The 22,645-nt window shown below is 39.6% G+C and overlaps 1 protein-coding gene across 1 annotated transcript in view; it reads left to right on the top strand.

The window, feature by feature from the left end:
• Window positions 1-22,645, top strand: part of LOC129954199 (interaptin) — a 35,404-nt gene that overhangs the window by 9,621 nt on the left and 3,138 nt on the right. Inside the window, exons 2-3 of the mRNA XM_056067942.1 lie at window positions 1,225-2,961; window positions 3,042-3,149. Of these exons, the coding sequence (XP_055923917.1) occupies window positions 1,225-2,961; window positions 3,042-3,149 (1,845 nt within the window). The remainder of the gene's footprint in view (window positions 1-1,224; window positions 2,962-3,041; window positions 3,150-22,645) is intronic.

Genomic DNA, 22,645 nt, shown 5'->3' with positions numbered 1-22,645 from the left:
TTTTTGAACCATCTTTATAAAAATGAATCGACCCATCTTCCAGGAATGCCCTATCCTCCCAGAAAGATCTGGGAGGTATAGACATTTAGAAATGTCTGCCGAATTGCAGTTGGGGGATGGTGTTGTCTGTGTGCTTTGGAATTGATTATAAATACCTAAGAATTACGGAGTACCCATTTGCCAATGTTGTTGTTAGTCCACTGCGACGAAGCTTTGAGGCGAATAGCAGAGCTTGCAGCTATTTGTTTGCTAAATATGTCAAGAGGTGTTAGGTAAAGTGTCCAGTGCCGCAGATGGGGTCGTGCGAAGCGATCCGCTTACGTTGGATTTTATTTAACTTATCCCGGTTTATACCTTTCCCTAAGGCAATCCACCATACTGCCACACCGTACATTAAAATCGGTCTGATTACCGATGTGTATAGCCAATGCGTGATTCTGGGTTGTAAGCCCCATTTATTACTAATAGCTTTTTTTCTTAGACAAGACCCAGGTAATTAGCTTCGACTGAGAATTTTAATTGGATTCCTTTAATATAGGGAGGGTTGTGAAATGGAATTTTGTATCTCCTCGAAAATAAGACCAAATCTGTTTTGTGTGGGTTAACACCCAGTCCACACCGATCAGCCCAAAGTATTAGTCTGTCTAAGGCATTTTATAAGACTTCGACTGAACCTGCCCATTTATTGCATGGCAGTTCTCCGATCCTAACTAAAATGTTTACCTTGGCGGACATAGTAGAAGTGGGTAAGGCCTCCACTGTACCACCTTTTTCACAAATGTCGCCTCTTGTAGGGAGTTATGTCATGATAAAGTACTTCTCAAAATAGTCATTGACATACAATTGTAGGTTTTTCGATTTCTTCTATTACTCGCACGCAGGAATTGTTAAGACTTCCTAATCCCAAGTTTCATCTATTTTACGAGCAACAGAATTTATGATCCGTTTCAAGAGATGTGCCTCGATGCTAAGATAAGGTCAAAAATTGTCATCTTAGGTTATGGAATAATTTCTTTCAGAATTCTACCTTCCCACTTCTACCTACAAAATGTTATCAATTTAAAAAGTGTATTTGCAATTCCAGAAAAATGTTTGCTTCTAGTTAGCCGATTTTTGAGAAATTTCTGCGTTCCTATAAATCTTTAGTTTAAAAACAAAATAATTAGGTTTTGTTTAAATCGGTTTATTTTATTGGTACAATTATTTGTTTTCCTTTTATTCCAGATTGCTGAACTCAACAACAAAGATCAGGAAATAAATTCGCTAAGAAATGAGTTATCCCAAAACCAAAATGCCGACTCCGGTCTTCAAATAAAACATCAAAAAGAATTATTTGAAAAAGAGCAAATGATCCAAGAACTTAACGAAACAATAAGTTCGTTAAAATCAGAAATAAACGACTTTCAAATCGTGCAAAAACGTTACAATGACCAATTGTATGAAATTGAGCAACTTCGAACAAAACTACAACAACAAAAGTCTCAAATTGAAAAATTCGAAAGTTCACAAGAATTAAAACAAATTCCCACTCGCACTCCAAGTGAATCACCGAAGGAGCCTCAATCAGAACAAACTTTTGTCACAAACATCATCTCCAACGAGGAGATTGAAAAAATTCTAAATGAAAACAAAGAATTACAAAGTCAATTGAATTCTTTAAAATCTAGTCAAAGCTTAGAGCAAATAAGTTTAAGAAAAACTAAAGCAGAGATTCAACAAATTTCCGAAAAATATCAAAATATATGTAAGTTATATGAAACAGCTAAATTCGAGTTGGATATGAAAGAGATTACTGTTGAAAAGCTACAATTTGAAAAAGACAAAGATACTCGTGAGATAAAATCGTTGCGACAAAAATTATTGGAAATTTCTTCTCAACTTGATTGTCAACGAACTCTGGGAAGTGAATTTGAATTTCTGCTTTCGAAAACTCAACAGGAAATGAATCGACTGAAAGTTGAAAATCAGTGCAATATCGATAAAATCCAAAAACTCAAAGTTGAAACAAACCAAAGTGGCGAGAAACTTAACGAAAAAGACTTACAAATTGAGGATTTGAAAGCAAAACTTCTGGCTGAGAAGGAATTGAATGCTAAGCTTATTTCAAGTAATACAGCTAAGGTCGTGCAGGAGGAAGAAATATGCCAAAATAGAGTAAAACTTATGGAAAAATTGATGTCCCTTCAAGCGGATAAAGTTGAGCAATTAAATGCCGAACAACAGGAATGGGAGAATTTGCTCACGGCCATTGATAGGCCAAAAATATTCGATGTGCCATGCAGTGAATTCGATGATCTTAATGAGCTCTTCGAAGAACAAAATATTGAACTTATTCAATTGAATGAAGATTACCACCGACAGAGTGAAAGTCTCAAAAAAGCCTTCAACCTTGCACAAAAAGAGAACGAAATCTTAAAGGAAACACTCAAAACGACCAACTCGAAAATAAGTGATTTGGAGAGCCAGATTGAAGCCATAGAAAATGCCAATGCTGATTATCAGAAAGAAATAGCACATCTTGCTGGAACAAATGAGCGTCTCATACAAGAATTCAATGAAGATTTCTCCCGCGAGCGAGAAAGCCATAAGAAACAATTGAAACAACTCCAATCGGAGGCTAAGACGCGCAACGAAGAAAGTGATGATATGATTCAAAAGTTGCAAATTGAGATTGATCAATTGAAATCTTCACAAAAACTCCACAAAACCGAACAAGAACGAATTTTGCAAAATGTCCTGGAAAAAGAACATCAACGAAAATTGATTCGTTATGATTTGCACATAAGAACGCTTTTGTCGAATGTTAAAGGTTATAAGAAAAACTTGGAGATTGTCGAAAATCGTTATGATGCTTTGCGAACAAAATCAAAAGATATGGTCGAAGTTGAGCAGTTACGAGCGATGGAATCTGCTTTGCAGGATATGCGGACGCAGTTTGAGAATAGTCAGAGAGAGATTGATGTAAATATATAAACAATATAATGGTTTCTTGTTTTTATTAAAATTGATTGAATTTGTTTTGTGTTAATGTTTCGTTACAGAACTTGAAGCACCAACTTAAAACTATGAATGAACAGTTTTATGTTTCGGATGCAAGTAAAAGTAATAATACGATGGTTTTGACTAATCTTATGGACGATTACAAGAAGGTAAGTTCAATTATTTAAGGGTTTTTATCTGTCTTCTTCCCTATTTTAGTATGATTTACATAGGGACAAAATGAAGAATAGTCTTAAACATTTAACAATGTCTTCTACGACATTTAAAATTTTGATTAAAAATCTCTTCTTTGCCGTTGACAAATTTTTTCAGAAATGTAGGTCTACAACTACTAACCTTGTGGAGTTTGTATCTTTTACTTTCTCGGCACTTAAAAAAGAAATTGACTTCAAATTAAAAATAAAAAAAAAAAATTGGGTGGCGCGACAGTCCGTTGAGAACCAAGGCCTAGTGACTTACAACTCTCAACCATTCCTGTGTGCGAGTAATGTTGTCAGGAATGGAGGGGACCTACAGTTTATATGCCGACTCCGAACGGCTTATTTTGAGAAAGCACTTTTTCATGACAATAGTTACTCTTGGAGAATTTGTCAATTCCTCGCAAGAGGCAGTACCCGTGAAAAGACTTTAGATGGCATAGGCAGGGATCGAACCCAAGACCTCTGGCATGACAGTCCAACGCACTAACCATCATGCCACGGGTACCACTTCAAATTACCTCTGCTAATATTAGAAAGGCTTTCGACAAAATGTTTCATAGACTTAAACTTTTTAAGCTATCAACGCTTTGCTCCGAACCTATTTTGTTAAAATACATTTTGTTCTTACTTAAAAAGCCGTAAATGTAATGTTCGCTTCAGATTTACTCTCCTACTTTTTTCTTCTTACTTCTGGCGTACCACATGGTAGCCACTTAGGTCCTATTCCTTTTTTTATTCCCCATTTCCGATATGAAAATGATTACTACGTATCAACATAACTCATTTTATGATAATAACACCAAGTTTCTTAAGACCATTACGTTCGCTGCTTATCTTATCTTATCTGCTTATTACTTTACTTAAGGTGGCGCTACAGTCCTGTGTGAACTAGGGCCTCAACCAAACTTCTCCATCTAGCTCGGTCCCTAGCTAGATGTCTCCAGTTTCGCGCTCCAAGTTGGCCGAGGTCACTTTCTACTTGTGCGCTCTACCTGATCTGCTGTCTTTCTCTACTGCTCTGTTCTGTGGGTGTCTATTCGAAGACTTTCCTCGCCGGAGCATTGGTTTCCATTCGCTCCACGTGACCCAGCTATCTTAGTCGTTGGACTTTTACCCTTCTGGCTAAGTCTACGTCGCTGTAAAGCCATTACAGGATGTCGTTCCATCTTCTCCTCCACTCCGCTTCGATGCATACGGCACCGTAGATCACACGAAGAACTTTTCCCTCGAAGCGACCCAAGGTGCTTTCATCCGCTTTTGTCATCGTCCATGCTTCTGCACCGTATATCAGGACGAGGATGATAAGGGTCTTATATAGCGACACTTTGGTCCCTCGAGAGAGGACTTTACCACTCAATTGCTTTCTTAGTCCAAAGAAACAGCGGTTAGCTGAATAAATCTATTCTGCGCTTGATCTCAGCGCTGGTGTTGTTTTCTGTGTCTACAGCAGAGCCTAGGTAGACGAAGTCCTTGACTACCTCAAAGTTACGTCTGTCGATTGTGACGTTTTGACCAAGACGTCGGTGTTGTATGTCCTTTCTAGACGACAGCATGTACTTTGTTTTGCCTTCATTAACCGTTAAACCCATTTTTGTCGCCTCTGCCTCAATACTCACAAAAGCCCCATTGACATCACGCTGAGTTCTTCCGATTATGTCAATGTCATCAGCATAAGCCAGTAATTAGACAGACTTTTGAAAGATAGTGCCTCTTTCGCATGACAGCGCATCACCTTGTCTAAAACCTTTTTTGACATCGAAAGGTTCTGTTAAGTTGTTTCCAACCTTTATGAAGCAGCGTGAATTCTCCATGGTCATCCTGCACAAACGGACGAGTTTGGCAGGGATGCCAAAACTAGACATGGCTCTATACAGCTCGTCCCTGTAGATGCTGTCATAAGCGGCCTTGAAATCGATGAAAAGATGGTGGGTGTCGATTTGGTGTTCTTGGGTTTTTTCCAGGATCTGCCGTAATGTGAATATTTCATCAACTGTGGACTTTCCTGGTCTAAAACCACACTCATAAGGACCTATCCGGTTGTTGACGATGGGCTTTAGACGTTCACATATTACGGCAGAGAAGATTTTATAGGCGATGTTAAGTAGACTGATTCCTCTATAGTCGGTGCAGTGTAGCATTCATCGGGAATGCTTTCTTCCGACCATATCTTGGTGCATGCTCCTAACCAACTTATCGCCAGCTGCTTTAAAGAGCTCGGCATTCAAGCCATCCGCTCCAGCGGCTTTATTAGACTTCAGCTTAGATATGGCAATCTTTACTTCGTCTAAGTCGGGACGACGGGATTGTTGGCTTTCGTCGTCTATGTTGAATAGATAATCCTGCCTGACGGAATCCGGTTCGTCGTCGAAGAAGTGGTCCTTCCATATCCTCAGCATTGACTGCGGTTCCACTATGTTGTTTCCACTTTCGTCTTTTCAGCCTTCGGTTCTAAGTTTATGTTCCTCTGAATTTCGTTTTACCTGTTCATAAAACTTTCGAACTTCATTCCTGCTTTTAAACCGCACGCTTCTCATGCCCTCTCTTTTTCCTTCTGAGAAGTCGGAGTTCCTCTCGCCTCTTCTGCTCATAGAGCTCATGAGCAGCTCTCGTCCTTTTATGCAGCGCCGCTTTGCGTGCCTGTTGTTTGGCTGCATTTGCCTGCCGACATTCCTCATCAAACCAGGGGTTCCTTGTTGGTGGATGCTTGAAGCCCAGCACATCAGAGGCGGCTTCTCTGATTGCATCTTGGCAATGCTGCCACTGGTTTTCGATACATTGTGCTGGCAATAGAGGACTTCGAGAAAGGTTACTTGTAACTCGGTCGAAAAGGTTTTGGCGATCTCTGGCGATTGTAGCCGTTCGACGTTGTGCCTTCTCCCAGCACCTCCCTGTTTTGCCTTGGATGTTAGCTCCTCGGAAAGTTCGGACATCCATGACTTTGGAAGCGTGTCTGTCGTCGATCGCAATATTGTAGCGTGCTGGCTACCATGACGTTTCGCCCCGCAGCAAAATCTGTTTTTCTGTTTGTCCCGATTATTCCACCAAAGATGTCTTCCCTTCCTAGCTTGGCATTAAAATCACCCAGGACAATTTTAATATCGTAGTAAGGACACTGCTCATATGTTTTGTCTTGGAGCGCGAAGAACATAGCTTTGGTGTTGTCGTTTTTCTCTTCTGTGGGGGCGTGCGCGAATATCAGGCTAATGTTGCCGAATTTAGCCTTGATGCGTATGGTCATAAGGCGCTCAATGATGCACCTATAGCTCAAGACTTCTTGCCTAAGTCTGGCTCCAATGACGAAGCCACATCCAACTATGAGGTTTTTACGTGGCCTATCTGCTGCTTATCTTATTATTCAACTGGAACTCGATAGTTTCGTTTCTCAGAACATCTTTGATTTAAATATAAACAGATGCCATCCAATTGCTTATTCACGAAATCTTGTTAAAATTTCACCCCGTCAATTCATCATACGGCTTTGTAAAGCACATCATTGAGTTCGCTTTTGAAGCCTACCTAAGCATAATTCCTTGATTCTCCTTCCATATCAAGATAGCCTTCAATAAATAGTTTATCTCAAAACTCTGGGCGATGGTAGAGAGATATCTGATATCTTGTTTATCTATCACCTTCTTTTATGCTCTTTTTTTTTTATTTTTGTTAGCGTAAACGATGGGACGAATCTTCTTTCGCACTCGTGAAATTCCTAGAGTACTGAAAGACCTTAAAATACAAAAATCCGCTGGCCTCTGTAGTATCTCCCCTATTGCTCTGAAGAGGTGTTCTTGAACGCTGGCAAAACCACTGCGAAAGCTTTTCTATGTGTCCTGTTCTACAGGACTCTCTCCGAGCGGATGGAAAACTATCGTCCAGTTGAACTTGCGTCCCTTCTTTCCAAGGTCATGGAATCGCTCATTAATTATCAGCTAAAGAAATGTCTCGAAGAATGAAAGATTCTTAATGATCGGCAGTATGACTTTCTAAACAAACAGTTTAACAAATCTTTTTGTAGGAAGATTATCATACTTGATATTTCAAAAACATTTGATAGAGTTTGGCACCAAGTTCTGTTACCGAAAATGAGGGCTTTTGGTATTGATGAATCTGTTCTTCTTTGGATTGGAAACTGTCCAACCGCTCAATACAAGTAGTATTGGATGGTTTCAAATCTGAAATTCATAAAATAAATGCTGGTGTCCCCCAGGGCTCCGTTTAGTCTCTGACTCTTTTCCTGATATTCATTAACGATCTCTTGTCTGCCACTTCTAATTCATTAAACTGTTTTGCTAACAATACCCTCAGTACCCTCAGCTTTTCATATTCGTTTCCATATTCACATTCTTATTCTTGTGAGGTGGAATGTCAACGGCAGCGTATGTTAAGTTCATTAAATTTCGATCTCGACAACATTGTCCAATGGAGAATTATCAATATAATGCTTCAAAAACTCAATGTTGTCCATAGTCGTTAAAGCTTAACTCACCCTCGATGCCACAATTCATGGTTGGCACACTTGTATATCTGGTCTCGTGCCCCTAAAACAAGTTTCAGGCTTTTAGATAAGCTTTAAAAATGATAGGCGATAGAACAATAACCGAAACATTTACATCACCGTCGCAATGTTTCATGCCTTTCCTTGTTTTACAGATATTATTACAAACAATATTCTGTCAAATTAGCCAGTTAAATTCCCCTCCTCAAACAATTCAGTCGTTAGTCGCACTTCCAGGAATGCTCATCAGTTTACCCTTGACCTCAATTTCAGACGTATCAAATCAAATCAAATGGGGTGGCGCAACAGTCCGTTGTGAACCAGGGCCTAGTGACTTACAATTCTCAACCATTCTTGTGTGCGAGTACTGTTGTCAGGAATGGAAGGGACCTACAATTTAAGGCCGAATCCGAACGGCTAGTTTGAGACAAGAATTACTCTTGGAGAATTTGTCAATTCCTCGCAAGAGGCAGTACCCGCGAAAATTATTTTTTTTTTTTTTAAATTAAGGTGGCACAGGCAGGGATTGAACCCTAGACCCCTTGCATGACAGTCCAACGCCCTTTTTTTTTTTTTTTTTTTTTTTTTTAAATTCATTTTTATTAATTCATTCTTAAACCTATCTTAAAGCTAGACAAAAATTCATAAAACTAGCCTAATTATCCATAACTTACAACTAACTTAATGGTCCCATACGGACACTCTAAGTTAAACTATAAAACTTAAAACTAATGCCTTTCGGCCCTAAGATCTATTTTACTTCATTTTAATTTTATTTATTTTGTATTTATTAGAAAATTATGGGAAAAAACTAATATCAAGGTCCTTTTTTTATTTATACTTAAAAAACTACTTAAAATTAGGTCCTTAAATAAAACTTAAAGCTAACTTAAACTACCTATTCTACCTATAAACTACTTAAAACTAGAACAACCACAGCAGCAAATCTAACGTGTTTTGTTTTTATATTTTACTGTCTTTTTTGTATGTTTTTTTTTTGTTTCTTTTTTTTTTTTTTTTTCTTTTATTTTTTTTGTTTTTAATTTTTTTTTTTTTTTGTTTTTTTTTTTAATTAATTTTTTTTGTATATTTTTTTTTTGTGCCACCATACCTATTCTACTTAAAACTAAACCCTAAAACTATAAAACAAGTATGTAAGCCGGCCAAGGCTTAAAACCCCATCCCGACTACCCACTATCAAGTGCCGATTGAAGCCACCAAAACTGGTTCTCCTGCTTCACCCTATCAGTTCAGTCCCGTTCGGACACAGCCCTACTGAACCGAAGGAGCTCTGCTCCACCTTGTGCCATGACGTCCCGATTGTACAGGAGTCGCCTATCCACGGTTCTTCGTCTGACGTGGTAGATTAACGGAACTGCCAATCTATCCTGTATCAGACCGCATTTGTCTAAAAAGAGGAATGCCTCTGGTGGAATGAACCCGCTCAAGCGTGCACTTTCAAAATACTCGTCGTTCGGATAGAACGCCCCGAAAATTAAATTGTTGGTCGAAGACATAGCTCTTGCAATGTGACCTCGAACGAGTTTTATCACGAAATTGTCAATTCTGTTGATTCGAGCCCCGTTGTATAGGACCTCGTTGGAATAGTAATGCACATAAGAAGATTCGGCTGTTCGATATAAGCCTGTACAGCGTCGTAAACACTGCCGCTCGAACACCCGAAACTTCTCCATCTGGGAAGGGGCAACGTTGAACCACACAGGACAACCATAAACGATCATTGGCCGTATGAGGGCCATGTAGCAAATTACCTTCACTCTGGGGTCAAGCCGACTGCTAAAAAACAGTCGTTTCGTCAGAGCGAAGGCCCCTCTGGCCCTGGTCAGAGCAGCATTTATATGTCTGTCGAAATATAAATACTGATCTAACCAGATACCAAGGTACTTCACTACACTTTTGCTCGCCAATGGCTGCCCGTGAAGATCAACGATGACCATCTTGCGCCAATTCTTACACGTATCCCTCGTGGCCCTAGCCAACGGAGTCCGGAACAGAATTGTCTCTGACTTCTGGACATTTATTTTCAGTTTCCAGTCGTCGCAATATCGCTGAATCTTGTCGAAATCACGCTGCAAGAGAATTCTAATAACCTCAACCTTTTGGGCCGTTCTGTACGCAATTAGATCGTCGGCGTACGCAATTGCCTTTGTAAGACTACCTATCAGATCGCTGGTGTAAATGCTGAAGAGAATCGGCGAATTCACCGCTCCCTGTTGAAGACCATTTTTAATTGAGAATGTTGTGGTAGAAGTTACATTGCCACTTTTGACAACAAACTTTCTACCGTTAAGCATATCATAAAGTATATACAACAATGGCTTGCTTATGCCAAACCTGCTCAGTTTTAGGTAAAGACCCTCCAACCATACGGTGTCAAAGGCCTTTTCCAAATCAACCAGAACAGCACCTGTGCATTGATTGTTTTGATTTATTCCATTGGATATCAGAAACGAGTTCAGACGCAGCATGAATTGTGTCATGACCCGCCTTGAACCCGAACTGTTTATCCGGAATTATTTTGTTGTCCGCAGCCCACTTAGTCAGAGCCCTATTAATGATCTTTTCGAAAACTTTGCTGATGCTCGGAAGAAGACTTATCGACCGAAGATTTGACGGGTTGGAGTTGTCCTTTCCCTTTTTCGGGAGAGGATGAACCACAGCGGTCTTCCAATGCACTGGGTAATATGAATTATTCAGTGCATTGTTGAATAGTGCGGTGTAAATGTCAATTGCTTCCATCGGTAAATGTCTTAGTACAACGTTGGATATACCATATACACCTGCTGACTTTTTATTGAATTGAAGATGAGCTGAAGCTCAACCTTCGTCACTAACAAGGGACTTGGTCCCGTTTGCTCGGCGATTATGTCATTTGCCAAGGAATCGTCATTGAACCGTATGAAACCGCGGTTCTCAGATCGCCATTGTGTCATATCATTTCGAAGGTAAAAGTGATTAAGTAGGTCTCTGTTTTCCAGGTCGTGGTTGGGGCGAATGCTAACATTCACCTTGTACACTTGCTGGAAAGCAGCTCCCACCGCCTCCACTTTTTCCTTCGGATCTTCAATTATGTAAAAGTCATCGTCAAAGATGGCTTCCTCTGGATCTATTTGCGCTGTCCTGAGTACGTCTCTGTTCTCTTCGGTTCTTTGGAGTTTAAGACACGGAAGGTCATTGTCGTTTTTTTTTCTGAATATCTTATTGATTTTGGGGAACATACCAGGGTCACTCGAATTAACTGACCGGATCTTGCGGTCCCAGTACTTGTTAATTGATAACCTGTAGTTCTCCTTAATCAACAGATTGACATTTTTTATTGACGATTTCAGTGTCCTAACCTCCAAGTCGCGTGGGTCTGTAAGTCGTCTGTACAAGTTTTTGAGTCTTGTCAGTAAGCCACTCTTGTGCCTACGTAGTGCGTCAATTGTCGCGTTTCTGTAAGCGTCCATTTGGTCCCGTTCTTTGTACTTTGGAATTGTCCTTTCCATTGTTCGTTTTATTGTTTCGTCCATCTGTTGTAAATGTTGGTCAATTTCTGTATTTGTCAGGTTTCTGTTGTTTGGTGGGGCTATGTCACTCGAACGAAGTTCTCTCGCTAAGGCGTTGGTGAAACGAGGCCAACGCATCTTACTGTAATTGTAAGAGTGCGTTGCAACGTATTCCTCCAACTCCACGCGTTCGTTCGGAATCTGCATTACAGCAGCCAGTCCGCAGTGATCACTGTCGTACTCGACTGTCTGTAAGCAGTTTCGCGGGTGATTACCCACTTTGTCTGTAACTGTCAGTCTGGTGTCGTACAGCAAAAGGTCCAGAAAGGAGCCGCTTCTTGGATACGATGGCCTTCAGTAGCCAGCAGGTCGACGCCATATTCAACGCTGTAAAGATTCATCAAATTAAAAAGATGATTACCTCTGGGATTACTATGTTGATTTCCCCAATCTTCATGTTTTGCGTTTAAATCACCGGCCAAGATGAAATAGTTTTCTTCCAAGCTCAGTTTAAGTTCCCTAAAAACAATCTCAAGTTCTGATGCAAAGTAAGTGACCTGCGGAGCTCCAGCCGCATAAGCCGCAATCATATACATCCGCTTTCCTTGAGAGAGAGAGATGCATACAACGCAAACTTCTAGCGTCTTGAGCTTTCGCAATTCATTGTTTTATATGACTTTATAATTAATGCCTTTTCGTATAAAGAGAGCGACACCGCCCCCTTGAGTGGAGTCGGGCCGGTCTCTTCTTACGATATTGTAATTTTTATGAGTCAATTTGTGTTTGTGGTTTAGCTTAGTTTCGCTAGCCATAAACACATCGGGACTGTAGTCTTTCAACAATTGGAACATATTGGCTCTTCGTTCAATCCTAATCAGTGAATTTACATTCACAGCTAGGACTTTTAGGCGCGTCTCCGGCAGCGCGCCCATTATGGTCTAAATTGCGCCAGGCCAGGCAACAAAGAGTAGAGATGATCTACCCTTTTGCCTTGCTCCTTTATCTGACTTTGCAGTCCTGTTAGTTGACCTTGAATGCTCAACAACAAGGCTACAATGTCAGGCTGCACCTCTGGTGCCTTAGGCACAGGGGCCTTTGGGGCAACCGTTGGTGGAGCCTGTCTCGTGTTTCCACTCCCTGACACCATTTGGGCGTAAGAGAATTTGGGATTTACGAATTTTTGTGTTGGAGCCTGTCGAACTGTTCGACTTCTTTCGGCTTTTTGACTGGCCTGTTTTTGTTTAATTTCTTGGACCTTAGGGCAACCCCTATAACTAGCCGGGTGCCCTTGGTTTCCGCAAAGGACACACTTGAGCAGGGTCAAATCCTCAACCCGCTCATTCCCCAGCTTGCACTCTCCTTCTTTGTGGGTTTCTCCGCACCTCACACAACGCAACTGCATATTGCAATTTGCATTGGCATGGCCAAACCTCTGGCACTTCGTACATTGTAGAATGTCGTCGTGCCTTTTTAATGTCTCCCAGCGTACAGCTTGATTGTCGAGAGATTCGATTCTCTCGACACTACTAAAACTGCTTTGGGGCGATAATGTTACGAGGAACATTGGAAGCCTATAACCCCCTCGCCTGGACTTCACCGTAGTGAAAGGCTTGACCCCGATAAAATCGAGATCGTCACTGGCTTTTTGGCGGAGCTCAGCTAAGAGCTCCTCCGGTTCCGTGCAGGAACTTATGCCCTTCAGAAGGACCGTCTTAAACTTTTCACTTTTGGGTGTGTAGCTGAAGAACTCAGCTGTGGCCTCTTTAAGCAACTCTTTTACTAGCTTGTATTCGGCCAGTGAGAAGCACTGGACCGAATAGCTCTTTTCTTTTTCATTCAAAATTTTTATAAGAAATTTGCCCTTAGTGGCCGACTTACATACCTGTTTTATGTCCTGTATGTCAACCCGGTAGGTCCTAATAGGTGGCACCTTCTCCTTCTTGGGCTGTGGTTGTTTCTGGTGTTGCTGCTGTTTCTGTTGTTGCTGCTGCTGTTTCTGCTGCTGCTGTTGTTGCTGCTGCTGTTTCTGCTGCTGTTGTTGCTGCTGCTGTTGTTGCTGCTGCTGTTGTTGCTGCTGCATTGCTTTGCTTGATGTCGATGGGCCCTCAACATCCGGGCCTGTCACTGCTGATGGCGGTTTTTTCTTTTGCTCCGCTCCTGTGTTTTTATTAGCGGGCTTGGGTTGTGATTGTTTTTGCTGCTGTGGTTGTTTTTGCTGCTTTTGTTTTTGCTGCTGTTGTTTTTGTTGCAGTTGCCGTTGCGCTGCCTCTTGTTGTCGGCGCGCTTCCTGCTTCAGCTTAAGTTGGCTGAGGAGTGGCTCCATTTCCTCCTTTAGTTTCCTCAAGCTGTCTTCGAACTTACTGATGGCTGCCTGTTTAGTTTGCAGGGCCGCCATCAGTGAATTTTCTTCTTGGAGGATTTGGTCCACCTCCCCCTCCAACGATTTATTTGTTGGCGGTTCTGGCTCCGATAGGATCTTGTTCCTATATTTCGGAGACCTATACTGCCCTTCTCCACCCTCTGAGATGTAGTCTACGCTCCCAGCGTCGTCACTTTCTGAGGTTTCGTGATCTGACGTCACACCTTTCGTTTTTGCCTGCATTTTTATTTTATTGGCGTTCCGCTTAGCAGGATTGGTCCGCTTCACCAAATTGGGAGATTGCCTCTTTCTCTTCACTATTGCCCAGTGGTCCGATGTATGGTCTGATTGTGTTTCGGTGATGTTTTGTACCGCTGCTTGCACAACACTTACATCACCTGATGTATTGGCAGAGGTATCTTTCGATACCCCTGCTTTCCTCTCCTTCTCCATTTGCTTTTTTTCCCAATCTATAAAATCGACGATTTCACGATTGTGAAAAAAAGCTTCTATATTTTTGGTGCGCTCCGCACGGGATTCGAACCCACGACCCTTGGCGTTGTGTTCGGACGCCACCTCCACTAGGCTACCGATTACTTATATAAAACAGTGGCACAATGCCAACTTAGCCACTGCTCAAACACTTTTAAATTTAAATTGCAAATAAAAAGAAAATTGATTTACACTTCTTCACTCGCTGGAAGTCAAAGAACGACTGACAGTCCAACGCACTAACCATCATGCCACGGGTACTACTATTTCAGACGTATAGAGATTCTTTTTGTCAACCGCACATCGAGAATGTGCAATGCAATGGCCAACTCTGTTTTTTCCTCCTATTTTAATATTTAAAATTTTAAGACCAATTTACAACGGTATCTCCTCTTAAATCCCTCCCTTTTTTCCTAACACTCGTACTGTGTTTTAACGTAAACATTTTTAAGTTATTAATAACCCCTTGAGTGCCCGAGAATTAAATCAAAAATTAATTAGCCTAATCCTTATAACTCCATCTTCTTCAACACGAATCCTGGAAATTTCCGTTGCTTTATTTCTTTATCTTGAAAGAGTCTGCATGAAAATATTAGAGACTCTGTATTTACAGTCAATGACTCGCCTTGAATTTTGCAAACCTATAAGTAGTTTCTTTTTCTTTTATTATTCAATTATTCTATCTGATACGTGTCTCAGTTTATTTTCTACCCGCAATTACTTGAAAAATTGAATTCAAAAGACCAGTTTCCTAGTTTAAATAAAACGTGCTTTAACAAAAGCAGTTTCATTTTTACGAACCCAATACAAATTGAAATGAGTTATTATATTTTAACGAAGTTCTATAATCACTTCAACTACGTTTTTAAATTGATTTAATGGTAATTGTAAGTAACTTCGAAATTATTACTCATAAAAGTTGACATGTTGACTTTTTACTATTAAACCCTACAGTGCATGATTTTTTGTTTTCCCCCCAAAAATGTGTTTTTATTTTTAGGAAAAATAATTTAAAAACCCACAACTGAACATAAACTTAAACATTTGTTTTCTTAAATATGTCCTACATATGTCACACCTTACCGATATTTACTTAGTGGGATATATATTTAGTAATAAAACAACGTAGTAATTGCGGTTAATTTATTAAGAAAAATTAATGTTTTGAAGTCTGTAACCAGTTTTTATATTAGAAAAAAAAAGAACTTTATTTGTGGAATGCTAAAAAACAGTTCTTGGCCTTATTCAGACAAAGCGCAACCTTGAATTTTTGACAGGAAACAAAGGATTTAGCTTTACAAGCTGGTAAATTGCATGGCTGTCTATCATTTGACCAGTAAGGAAAATGGTCAATTCCGTCGATCCTAACATCTTTAGGTGGTATGTTGGCTTTTAGCTTCTTTTTCTTTCTTTCGACAAGCATATCTGATATGAATCATGATGGTCGTCCTCTCTTTCTTGTCATACACAGCGAAAAGCACCACATAAAATAGAAGAAAAACAATAAGATTTCTCTATGGTTTTTATCCAAGAAGAAAGTCTTATTAAAACAATACAGAAACAATGTTAAAATCTTGGCACCCATTCTATAAGAAGGCCACATGTATTTAATAAGATATCTCATAATTTTCATAGGAAAATTTTCTTGAAGCAGTAAGAAAAACTTATTGTTTTTTGTGAATTTCAAGAAGTTTTACATATTATTTTAAAAAGATTTCCACCTTCTTTCAATCAGTTCTTCATATTATTTTTAAAAGTATTTCACATAGTTTAAAAAAGTTTTCCTTATTGTTTCTATGAGTTTTTCTCATATTTTCAATTAGTTTTAAATATGGATTTCAGCAGATTTCCAACTGGTTTTAATTAGTTTTCCCTATTGTTTCCAACTGATTTTCGTATACTTACATAATTAGTTATCCCAAAGGAAAAAGAAAAACCAAATGTGTTTTTTTAAAAATTGTACTTTCATTTTTTTTGTAATGAATACATTTTTTTTTACAGATCACAGTTTCTTATAGAGTTATTTATTTTGTATTTTCGAAAATAATTAGAAAATGTTATTTTATAATTATGTAAAAACGTAATAATAATATTAATACATATGTTATAATAACATAAGTGTACATATTCACAACATTCCTCATTTCCAATATTTTTTTGCCGAATGACCGAATGAATGGAGGTCCATCTATAGAACTTAATTCAACAGTAGTACATGAATATGACGGACTAGCATTTCCAACCAAATATGTTTGAAAATGCTTTGAGAAAGACAAATTATCCCATGTATGTAGGTATTTATGAAGTATTGTTGTGTTAGGTTAAGTTAGGTTGGAGTGGCTGTCCAGATATCATTGACACACGTAGACCTCAAGGGTACATTGTGAAACCACTAATGAGGTTACTCATGGGAGAGTAATGAATTTAAACAAACCATTTTGTACTTTTAATAAAGTTAGAGAGACGTTTTGTGTCAATCGTTGCAGTTTACTGGTATTATCGAAGAAGGGATTACCGAGAAAGTAATTCCTTCTAATGGAGAGTGCTGGACATGTACATAGAAGGTGTTGGACTCCACCACTGTTTTGTCGGCGTTTTCCTCGTCTGAGGAGGACCTAAGCAGGTCTTCCTCACTCTGGGTGATGCCTAAGATGGCGTCTTCAGTCTCCATGTCAGAGTTACTGTCGACTTTAGTTTTAGCCTCCGCGTCGGATGGCTTATTTGGGGCTGTGGATGTCGATGGTTCCACTTTTGGTGTTGCATCGACCTCCATTTTCATTGCCAATGAATCGCTTCCCTCCGCTGAAGAGGCTTCTGTGGGGGGCGTGTTTAGCATATCTTCATCTTTTTTGTATATACGCATCATGATTTCATCGAAACCATACCTAATCACACCTTTGGTCGCGGCCAGTGGAGCCAGTGATTCCCTATTGATCAGCACGAGAGCCGATCTATAGTGACCCACTGTCTCCTTCTCAACCTTTGGTACTTTCCAGTCGTGAGTAGGCAGGTCCGGATTACTTGTCTTGATCAGTTTCATGATCATGTCTGGACAGTTGTGAAGAGCCGGGACCATTATCCGTGCTCTTGGCCGGCAAGGAATATTCTCCCTTGCAACAACCTCGAGCTTGGCACCCGGCCAGACTTCTGGCAAGCCATTGACAGCAGCCCTGTATAGATCGAAAGATCTCTGATCACCACAGGCGATGAGTTTGATACGATTTTGGTACCATCCTGCATCGGCTGTGTCTGGGAGAGGCCCCGGATTTTCCTCGATGACAGATAAAAATCTGAAACCGAGGTGAGCCTTGACCTCTGCCCAATGATCATGAGAGATGTTACCATCCACATGACTCCTGTCAATGACCGCGGCAATGATCTTACCTTTGAGCGCGTCGCTGAAGGAGAGATCTTTGTTGACGGCTGTTGTGCTGTTGGAAAGCACCTTCTGCCTTTTTGGTTCGGGCTTGTCACCCTCGAAAGACCTATCTCGCTTTGACGTTGAGTCGCCGCAGGTCGGTTTAGCTTTTTTGCTAAGAAAGCCACTAGCCCACTCGAGTTTACGCGTTTGCTCTGGGGTTCTTTCCGCCGCCGGTATGACACCGACTGCGGCTAGAATCCTTTCGGCATTGCGTTGGTCTCGATTGGCCTGTGACTTCTTGGACTTCTTTTTGGCCGGCCCAGAGCTATGTCCGTGTGTCACAGATGTGGGTCCACCTCCAGACTTAAGCGCTACCGATACCAATCCGGGTGTGCCCTCACCCTTCGAGTCAATTCCACGTGTCGCAGATTTTGTCTCTCCGGATGGGGTGTCCCTTCTTGGGGTCGTTTGCGACGTCCTAGCAGGAGCGGGGAAGAGGTGGGGTGTGGAATTTCCGCCCTTGGTCCTGCCGAGCGTCACAGCTGTTCCACTGACGGGTAATTCCTTCAAGTAAAGGTTGCGGCTAGTAGAGGGAGAAGGACTCTCGCCACTCGTAGCAACCACAGGGTTGACAACACGTTCACACACCTGATTTGGCTCGACAGCTTTTTCAGGTGATGTGACCGCATTGGCAGCCTTGGTACGATTTTTTTGTTTGATTATTGTTTTGTTTGTTTGTTTGTTCTTAAAATTTTTCATTTTGTTCCCACGAGTAAAGCGGAAAGACGGTCAGCCCCGGCAGAGCCGCTTGCCAGGGTAAGGCAGAAATATGACGGAACTTGCCACAGCATCCGAAAGAGCTCGTTAACGGCTGGTTTATCCCCCAGCCTTTCATTCTTCGGCAAGGTTTTCGTACTAGTACGCTCACACCACCACTGAAATTAGGAACCTCTAAACTATGATTAAATTGGGTTTCCGAACGTTGCACTATTGAGGAGTTACAACAATTCAGCGATCCAACTCAACCTTAGCTAATCACCATCCTGCCAAAAACGCACAGGATTTCTGTGGTGATCATTGCCCGCCTGGCACCCACTTGGAGGGTTTGAATGAGGATTTTGTGTTAGTCTAAAGAAAGTTTCTTAACTAAATTTGAAACAGATGAAAATGTTTCACCTTCAATTTGAAAGAAATATTGCTCTTAAAATGTCCAGACTTGTTTGCTTCTTTGTGAATACTTAATTTTATAAACAGACATAATTTTATAATTATATCAAGGCATTTTATAAATGAACAGCTTTTGTACCTTATCCCGTCACAAAAGACATAGAAGTCTTTGAGGTCGTGCAATTCTGGACCTACAACTACGATCCTGGGTAGAAGACTTTCTTTTTGTCTCCAAGAATGACAGCTTTATTTTGTCCAGCGTCGGAAAAAGATCATTTGTTGATCTGACATGCACAACAAAATCTGACTGCGCATCAGTTATTGTCGGTTTATATCCTTTCGTCAGTCGAGTAGGCTGAAGTACTGAGTGCAACAGGAGAGACATGATGCATTGATGTTATTAATTATTGAGGTTTATTTTTATAAAAAAGACAAATCTTCTGAGATTTCATCCTTATGCAAAAGTTTCAGAAATTTTTTTGACGCTTTGTCTTTAGTCTCGCTTTCAAAATATAATACTATTTTTGAAATAAAACTGTCGTATTTCGTGAACATAAGACTCCCCTTTCCAGGATGCGGGCTTTCGAAGTCTATGTCAATCTAAAAAATTGTAGGAAAACTTGTACTTATGAACTCACAGTGTTATAATAAAATCACTTACCCTGTCTTTTCTCCACTTTTTTAATCCAACTTAAAATTTAATTCTCTCGCCAAAGTAGCCAGAGCTATCTACATTTGTGAACAATTTATCAACATCTTCTATTTCCATTTTGCTTAACACGTCGATGGAATATAATCCATACATTTTAAGGAAAGCCAAAGTCGAGCTACTTCATCCACAGGATTCATAGATTCTTTGGGTATCCTCAACGTCCTTTTTAAACTTATTATTATCACTTCACTTAAGTTATTTCTTTCGCTTAATATGTCGTTCAGTGTCACACTTCGCGAAACACTTTCCTTATCCATCATAAGGCTATAAATTATTTTTACTTTAAGAAAAATGAATGTCCGAACGCGCTGAGATCATAAAACGAAATGATTTTCCTATAAGTACAGTTATTGAAAGAGTGACGTGATCGTCCTTTCGAAGTTTTATGTGGAGATCTTATTGTTCCTTATAGAAATCTTATTGTTTTAAGAAAATTTACTTATTAAACCGAAAACTAATAAGTTTTTCTTATTAAATTTTTCATAAGGAATTCTTATTGATTTAAGAAGATATCCATATTTTGGAATTTGAACATAGGATTGTATTATGCTTGACTTATTGAAACTTCCCATCAATAAGAATTACTCATTATTTACAAAGGTAAATGTGATATTCTACGCGAAAGGTATAAGAAAAACTCTTAAAAAAATCAATAAGATATTCCTCATAAGATCAATGAGATTTCTCTATTTAAATAGCATGTTATTCACTCATTTCAATAAGATTTCTTAGTAAAACACCTTAATGAGACAATCTTATTAATTTTAGGTGGTCTATTTTCGCTCTGTGATGCTCTAGATAAGCACAGTACTTTAGCTACTTAAAGTCGAAATTTCCGAAGCTTCATCAGTTTAGTGTTTTTACTCAGCGGCTCTACTCTTTTATACAAAAGCCAGCTGTTTATTAGCATCACATCAATCAAGTGGTAGAAGATTCGCATATACCACTTTCTTGTACGCATTTTTGTTTTATGTTTTCCGATAAAGGAGTCCAACAAATCCACTACACCCATATGTCGGCTGTAATGTGGAATTATGTTTCGGGCATCGACATCTATGTACTGTTCACGTTTTTTTTTTATCAAAACGTCTTACTATGTCCTTAGGCTGCTCACCGACGACGAAAGAAGATAATAAAACCACAGGTTTGCTAGCTAGCCACATAACTGTCGTCACTGGTACCCCGTCTACAGTAGTTATCCATTCTTCTGAGTATCCGCAGGTCTTATTGGCATCCGATAACTGTTTTTGAGATGGCAGTTGCAAATTACTTCCTAAACGGCCTTTGTTGACGGTGCCTAAGGAATGAATTCCAATCTTAGGCAAGTAGGATATCAATTCAGGTGAATTATAATAATTGTCAAAGAAGACTTTGTAATTCTTATTCCTGGGAACACAACGACACAGACGTAGAACAATATTGCTACTCACACCTAAATCAGGTTCATCAGGAAGCCGAAATTAATCGGCGTTTTCAGTGCCGGAATAAACTTCAAAGTTATTTGCAAAACCTTTATCATCGCATAGTACCAACAACTTGTAACCTCATTTATGAAGTTTGTTGGGGAGGCGCAGAAAGGTACAAGGTTTTGTGCACATTTTCTCAACGAACGAAAGGGTTTCTCTCTTTGGAACAGCTTGGCATTTCTTTTTTAGTGTCTCCAATATGGGTCGAATACGGAAAAGTCTGTCATGTCCCAGTGTGTATTCATTTTCTATATTGGGCATTTTATTGGTAGGTGCCATATGTGGAACACTGTGCGCTGTAGGGTTAAAATAATATATGTACTTGTTTCACATGACCTGCTAAATCTACTGAAGACGCTTTGTTAAAGTTATGCAGTGAAATTTATTAAAGTCTTAATGAATCTGTTATACCAGCTACACTATTTATAGACATTAACAAAGCTTTTGACATGGTTGACCATGATATTTTGCTTATGAAATTATAGGCGTATTTTATTGGTAAATTATGGCTAGTGCAGTAATGGAAAGTAAGTGCAGTAATGGAAGGTGTGAATAAAACATATGTTCACTATTATATGCACTCTTATTTTAAATTTCCAAGTTGGTATCTGTGTTGTTTTTATGTAAAGTTGAATAAGAGTTTGAGCTAATGTGTACACGAAGGTCCAGTCAGAATAGGGTTAAGTATGAATAGAAAGATTGAAATGACTTTACTCAACTTGAAAGATTTTGTATTGTATGAGTGAAAGATAGATAGATTTCAAGGGTGTGAGTTAGGGATGTGCAGATTGATTTTCTCTTCATCGTATGGACACAACTAACATAATAAAACCCAGCATTAAAAATCCAATGTAGACAGGCACTAAAAGCCAAAAGAAGGGTGTGAGGGGAGATTTTGTCCGTCCCTGTAAGCCCGTGTTGCCTACAAGCTCCCAGTTGCTGGCAACTTAGTTTTCCTGTGTGAAAGGGGACAAATTAACGCGAAACATTCAGCGCCACAATTAAACTTTCTCTTCTCAAAATAAAATTACATTGCGATAACTGACGCGAAGCGAATCAGGGCGAATCATTCACAATTGGCGTTTTTCTTTTTTAGTTCAGAGCTGAGCTCTGAGCAGAATCTGAGCGAGCAGAGAAGAGTAGAGTAAAGTTCTGAGCAGAGTATGTTCAGAGCTCGCTGATTTAATTATGAAACAACTTGAGCACTAAACTGTCATGATTTTAAATGTCGTCTGTTTGAAGGCGTTCAAAATTGTCTTTAATCAAATTAATTAATAAAACAGTCATAGAGTTGGTCCATTTGACTCCTGAAATTAATTTGATTCATAAAAATGCTATATGCAATTATTTTTTTCTAAATAATCTTTCCTTCTACACTAAAGCGACTAGCCTCTTCCACCATTTTTATTGTTTTGACGATAATTTTTTTAATTTCCCGGCTTTCAAATATCAAATTGTTTGTGTTCAGCATTTTACTCTGTTATTTTATTCTGAGCTCACAGAGCGTGCTCTGAACATGTTCAGAACAAAAACAGAAACACGAAGCTCTGCTCTGAACTAAAGAAGAAAAAAAGAAAAACGCCAAATGATAACAAAAATGACAAATAAACAATGCCGCATCGGGGAATGTGCCACTTTCACATGGGTTTGGGAGAGCCTTTAAACCCGACCAATGCACAGTGGTTCCAGTTGTATAGAGAGGCGGTCATAGATTGATACAATCTGAACCACTGCACCGATTTCAATGAAATTTTCAGGATCGATAAACAATTCTATAAAAAAATAATCAAGCAAAATAGTCAATCGCAGCCCATCGCAGCTAGACGCAGCTAGATGTTATTGTTTTTGGAACTACATACATATACGAATATTTTGGTATATGATTCA

The sequence above is a fragment of the Eupeodes corollae genome, chromosome 1 (genome assembly GCF_945859685.1).
Source record: "Eupeodes corollae chromosome 1, idEupCoro1.1, whole genome shotgun sequence".
Taxonomy (NCBI): domain Eukaryota; kingdom Metazoa; phylum Arthropoda; class Insecta; order Diptera; family Syrphidae; genus Eupeodes; species Eupeodes corollae.
Note: the sequence above shows the minus strand (reverse complement) of the source record. Positions and strands in the feature narration are given on the sequence as shown.